Source organism: Macrobrachium nipponense, chromosome 1, assembly GCF_015104395.2.
Source record: "Macrobrachium nipponense isolate FS-2020 chromosome 1, ASM1510439v2, whole genome shotgun sequence".
NCBI lineage: Eukaryota > Metazoa > Arthropoda > Malacostraca > Decapoda > Palaemonidae > Macrobrachium > Macrobrachium nipponense.
Window position 1 is genome coordinate 185627175 of NC_087200.1, and position 6585 is coordinate 185633759.

Here is a 6585-nt window from a genome sequence, read left to right on the forward strand (position 1 = left end):
TTTCCGATTTGCTCCGATTTAATATTAGCGTTGCCAGGCTCATTTTGATATTATTTCTTTTTTTTTTTTTAGTTTTGTCTCTATGGTAAACTTCCCTGCCTTCATGATTGATGTTGGTTTATTTTTTTCTAGTTGTTTAGTATCATCCCGTTCTCATGAAGCTATTATATGAAAAGGGCTGAAAGCGTTTTCTGGAGACTTTATATGGCTATATTTCATGGTTTAAAAATACATTCGCCTCACTGACATGTGATACATTGAACTGACTTACAATAATAGATGAGATACATAATATATATAAGAATCTTTATAAGGGCGATGGTGAGAGTAGAGAGGTCAAGAGGTTTAGGAGGGGGAGGTGTTGGTGAGAAGGGCCACGGGAGATGCTATGGCATATTTTTTAACTTTTCTCTAGTATGGCAACCTCAAGAAGTCACTGGTGTCTCCGTTGTCCAAATCCTGCTCGAATTCTCGCCTCTTGGTGATCAGCTGGGATGGAGAGCGTCCTAGCCTGCTGGAACGGTGGGGCTGCTGCTGCTGTTGGGGCTGGGTCTGGCTTCCAGAAGACCTGGGCTTGACCAGGAGCCGCACTGGGTGGTTCTTGGGCAAAGCCTGGACCAGAGGGAGCTTCTGCCTGGGGGCCTCGTATTGGGTTTCTACTCCTTCTTCTTCTTCTTCGGCTGACTGGACTTCGTGGGTGTCACGGTCCATTCTCAGGAGCTCTTCCAGAGTGTAGTCGGGCCTCCTCTCAGACTCGAGCTCTTGCAGGTAGGAGAGGTTCTCTTCTGGAACGCTGTTGTGATCTCTGGAAAGAAGATTCAAAAGGGTGATATAAGTAAAATGGCTCAGTCTCTGGAAGGGAGATTCAAAAGGGTGACACTAAGTGGAATGGCTCAGTCTCTGGAAGAGAGATTCAAAAGGGTGACACTAAGTGGAATGGCTCAGTCTCTGGAAGGGAGATTCAAAAGGGTGATACTAAGTGGAATGGCTCAGTCTCTGGAAGAGAGATTCAAAAGGGTGACACTAAGTGGAATGGCTCAGTCTCTGGAAGGTAGATTCAAAAGGGAGATACTAAGTAAAATTGCTCAGTTTCTGGGAAGGAGATGCAAATGGAGGAAGCTAAGAAGAATAGCTCAGTCTCTGTGCAATAGATTAAAAAAAGGGAAAAATGACTGGAATTGAAAATATTGATTCCATTGGCAGACAAGAATCTTCATCTACTCTAGCATTCTGAAACACTTGGCTGTCCGATGGATGCTATAGTGACAAGGATGACAGAGGTGTAAAAGTAACATAGGGAGATAGTGATTTATGAACTAGTGTGCAAAAGGAGCAATTAATGTGCTATGATTATAATTATTTCTATAGGATAAGTTCTCAAGAAGTACAGGTACAGCATCCATTCATCTCACCTGGTGGATCTCTTGGCAGTGAATAAGGTGAACGAGCATCGGCATCCGCCGACCATACCACTGAATCCTGTAGTGCGGCAGAACATCTGACAGTCGAACCGCTTGGCCATGGATGGTGGTGGTGCGCTCATCAGTAGCACAGCCATGACCACAACGAATGCGGTGAGTGGACTGAGGGCGAATGAACACTGGGAGGAACGCATTTTGGAAGTTTTGTGGTTGATGCTTGTGGTAGGTACCTGTTTGGGCAACGAGAGGGGAGACCGTGTAAGCAACACAACGTGAAAAGGACCTGAAAAAAGCCAGAATCCAATGACTGCTATAACAATTAAGAGCATCATATGAGCCGAAGGTGCTCAAAGGTTAGACCGAAACTAAATGAAAGCAACAGAAACAAATGAAATGAAGAATTTTGGATCAATTGAACAGGGTGTTAAGTACAAAAATGAATGAGGTATAAATGGAAAAGGTTCAATATAGCTTCCTATTGCCTTGCTAAGGGATTTTTGAAGGTCAATACATAGACTGAGACCACCGTAATGTCGAATATTAGACTCACCTATATTCTTCAAGTATTATATATATATATATAATATATATCTATATATATATATATATATATATATATATAATATATATCTGTGTGTGTGTGTGTGTGTGTGTCTGTCTGTCTGGAGGAACTGTGAAGTACAGACAACAATAAAACAAGGCTCACTCACATCTCCCTGACTTTCTGCTGCGAAGCGTCTGTGGTTTTGATGACCGTATAGTATAAGAAAAACCTTCCCTTAACCAATTCAGTTACTGATATTCGATATTCGTAGGCAAACCATATCACATCCCATAAAGATGAGTTAGTAGGGAAAGGTTTCGAACTGCGGAGGGGCCTTCGATAAAATGTATTTAATTCACAATTCACAAATAAGACCTGGGTGTCTTTTCTGGACCTCAGGTGAGCGTGTGTGCATACGTGAGTGTATTTTATATATATATATATATATATATATATATATATATATTATATATATATATATATATAGTAACTATTAACTCTCTAATGTTTCCCTGAGATAATGAAACTAAAATTGCGAGAAATTTTTATATTAGTTATAAGTTAAAGACTTAAACCAGCAAGGGTAGAAATGGTAGAAAACCCTTGAATAATAATAATAATAATAATAATAACTATAATAATAATAATAATAATAATGATAATAATAATAATAATAATAATAATAATAATAATAATAATAATAATAATAATAATAAACTTTATCTTAGCCTAAGTCATATACATTAACAAATCTAAGTAAATAGTAAAGAACGCAGGAGGACGATGGAGACGCATTCTTCTGAAAATGATCATTGAAAGCCCTAGATGATTCCAAAATCAGTTCCAAACTCACGAAACATCATCGCTTGATCTTCAAAAAGAGAATAGCAAGTGTCTAACCGCCTCCTCCTCCAAAAGAAGACATTAGTTTTCAGAAAAAAATAAAATGAAATAAAAAGGTAAAAAATGCAGTCAAGTTATCTGTACAGCGTATCATGAAGGCTACCAAAAATAGATCTATCTTTCTATGGTCTCGGTTCAATCCTGTACTAGCCTCGGCCGGCTGGCGAAACTTTAATTAACCGCTTCCCGATCGTGGCTTGTCCTATGTCGTTGCCAGACGTACGATTATGGCTAACTTAAATCTTAAATAAAAAATAATAAAAACTACTGAGGCTAAAGGGCTACAATTTGTTGCGTTTGATAATTGGAGGTTGGATGACCAACATGCCAATTTGCAGCCCTCTAGCCTCAGTAGTGTTTTAAGATCTGAGGGCGGACAGAAAAACCGCGGACAGAACAAGTGCGGCCAGCAAAAGTGCAGACGGACAGACAAAGACACCTCAATGAATTTCTCTTACAGAAAACTAAAAGCAATGGAATAACAGCCTGCAATATTCCACTCTTCATACGACAAGCCATTACCTCTTCTTGGAGATCCGCGCGATATGACAACCTCTCAAGAAATGAGGGAAGGAAAAAGTAAACAGGAGAGAAGAATGAATATACTCATCCATTACTTACTAAGAAGTTACGTTAGTCTGTCGCCAGAAAGGTCATGAAACCAGGTATAGCATCCTGCTGCCTTTCTTTTCAAGACAAGACAACAACTGTTTACGTCGAAGAGGGGAAATGGAGGGCGGAGTTTGAAAACGGAGGAAAAATTCACTGGTTTTTCCAGAATCTCGTTGTCTTTTTACCCAAAGACGTGAGGTTGCTTTGATTAAACAGAAAAATAGAGACGTGACGTTACCTTGTCTCAAACAAAGAATAGAGACGGGACGTTACTTTGTCTCAAAAATGGAGGGACGTGACTTTGTCTCAAAAACTAAAGAGGCGACGTAACGTGATTTTGTCTCAAAAAGACGTGACGTGACTTTCTTAAAAATTGGAGTGACGTGCCTTTGTCTCAATAAAATAAAGACGTAACGGGACTGTCCAAAAAAATGACGTGACTTTGTTCACAAAAAGACATGACATGACTGTCTAAAAAAGAAAGAAGTGAAAAAAAGACGTGATATGAGGCACGTGACTTTCTGAAAAAAAAAGACGTCGTTATTTTGTCTTGAAAAAAGACTTGACTTTGTCTTTTAAAAAAAATGACCATTACTTCGTCTCGTAGAATGCCGTGACAGAACTGTCTAAAAAAAAAAAAAAAAAAGTGACGTGACTTTTTCAACAAAAACGACATGACGTTACTTTTCTACGAAGACATGACGTGACCATCTCCAAGGAAATATCTGAAGAAAAATAATAAGAAGAAGAGGAAAGAACGACCGAAGACAATCAACGTAGAGAGCACCCGACTTCTCAGATTCAATATATCTAAGCCGCCATAAACCGGCAACGGTATCCGGGGAGCGAGTGCCAACGCATCCAATGGAAAGATAAATATATCTCGCTTTACATCGGTATAGAGGAAACTCCCCCTCACTCCCCAGCCAGCAGGGAGTCGTGGAGTTTTATGACTTGGTACTCCGTGACGCGAGTAACGCTAATAGTCCAGAAGTGTTTATGGAGTGCAGGATATAGTTAGAAAAGCTTTGGATATCTCCCTATCTCCTGTATGTTCTTGTTTGTTTTCCGGGTTTTTATACTATAATAGATTCACATCAACCGTGCATCTGACGTCTAGGCCAGTCCCTTACGACGCTCCTGATTGGCTGTTGATAAGCCAGTCACAAGGCTGGAAACTCTCAGTCTCCCTCGGGAGTTCACATAGGCAGGATGTATGTTCCATCTCTCCTGAGGGATACTTTTGAAAGACGTGTCCCTCAGGAGAGGTGGAACATAGATCCTACCCATGAGAACTCTCTCGAGAGACTGAGAGTTTCCAGCCTTGTAATTGGCTTATCAATAGCCAATCAGGAGCGTCGTTAGGGACTGGCCTAGACATCAAATGCACGTTGATGTGAATCTACTATAGTATTTTGGGGGATGAATAAGTATATATATATATAATATATATATATATGTATATATCATATATATATATATATATATATATATATATAAATTATATATATATACGAACACATCTTGATAATAAGCTTAATGTTGAAGGGATTTTTCATAAGGAGGTGGCGAACAGCTTCACTCATTTTATTTCGCCTTTTGTCATGGAGCTTCCACGAGTGGCACTGACTGCTTGACACGGGTGCTATGCCCAGAGTTAAACGAAAAACACAAAGCTGGCGTAGTGAATGGACGACGAGTTGCCTGTAACCGCCAGATGAATGATTGGCAGGATGAAGTTGCCGAAAACCTCCGTATGAATAATTATTAAACGCTGAGGATTTTACGACAGGAAAAATAATGTAAGAATGATTAAAGTGTGAATATGCAAACTGTATAATGAAAGAGAAAGCCAAATTAAGAATGAAATGTGCGGGTCCTTTATCACTGATTTAACTTGTTATTCAAACAGCCAACAATTTTAAAGATTAAGGATCCACCTACGTAACAAATGAAAATTTTATTAATATCAAAACCTGTTTATATCTGCTAAATACTTGTTTGCATCCCAGAATAGGCGCATTTATGTTAACTGTTAAACTGCTCTCGAACACATCGAAGTGTTTTAAGGAATATACTCATCAGCAGCGTATGACAAATTCCGCAAAAGGTGCAAATGGATTTGAGTAGACAATCATGAGCTGTGAATTTCTAAGCGCTTTATTTAGCCACATCTCAAAAAAATTTGTCATGTTATTAGATAAGACACACTATTAGAGTAAATACATGTATTTATATATCTGTATGTATGTATGTATGTATGTATGATATTATATTATTATATTATTATTATTATTATTATTATTATTATTATCATTATTATTCATAAAATAAACCCTATGCGTATGTAAAAAGCCCACAGAGTTCAAGCTTCCATAGAGTATGGTGTTCATTCGACTGAAGTCACAGAAGAAGGTTATGGATAATACAGAGACAGGAGATCAGTTGTTAGAAAATCAGATAAATTAACATATTAATAAATAAATAAATAAATAAAAATGTAAATAAATGTATGTATGACGTTTCAACCCTCATCTGCGCCGAAGAAAGTAGTGGGTATACATTTTATCCTCGCATTCCCAAAGGACATCTGTTTCATCCTTGAACCACAACAGAATTTGAGACAGAAAAAGGATAAAAAATAGATGAGAACTGAATTTAGCTCCCAGGATCCCTTTCAAAGTTCAGGTAAACAATGGATTGTTTACCTCGCTCTCCGGGTCTCCTGGGGTGATATGCATCTCGGTCTCCTGTCCCCTGGGAGACCTGTTAGAGAATACCGCGCAACAGGGGTAATTTACATATTAGGACGAACACTGAGACGACGGTTGGCTGCTCGCTCGCTCGCTCGTCTGTATGTCTCTTTTCCCGGCTCGAAATGAACCTTACACACCTGGGAAAGGCAATGTAGGATCATTGCAAGATATACTATATAGTTCCGAGTCGCAGAAGTATTTCGCTAATTTAGGAAACTGCAGAGCGTTGCAGGTTCTTCTTTGCAAAGAATTCCAATTTCATTTGAGATACTGGTCTCCCTTGTCATAAGTTTACGCTGGTTGGTATTTGTCTTTGCACAGTGGAAAGTGTGAAATTGTTTTGTGTGTT

General features: G+C 38.8%; 1 protein-coding gene across 2 annotated transcripts in view; it reads right to left on the reverse strand.

The window, feature by feature from the left end:
• Window positions 1-6585, reverse strand: part of LOC135219923 (uncharacterized) — an 84584-nt gene continuing 77999 nt past the window's right edge. For both annotated transcript variants that reach the window (XM_064257134.1, XM_064257135.1), the window contains exons 2-3: window positions 1413-1651; window positions 1-805 (exon numbers count right to left, since the gene is read on the reverse strand). In XM_064257134.1, the coding sequence (XP_064113204.1) occupies window positions 412-805; window positions 1413-1615 (597 nt within the window). In that variant the 5' untranslated portion in view covers window positions 1616-1651 and the 3' untranslated portion in view covers window positions 1-411. The remainder of the gene's footprint in view (window positions 806-1412; window positions 1652-6585) is intronic.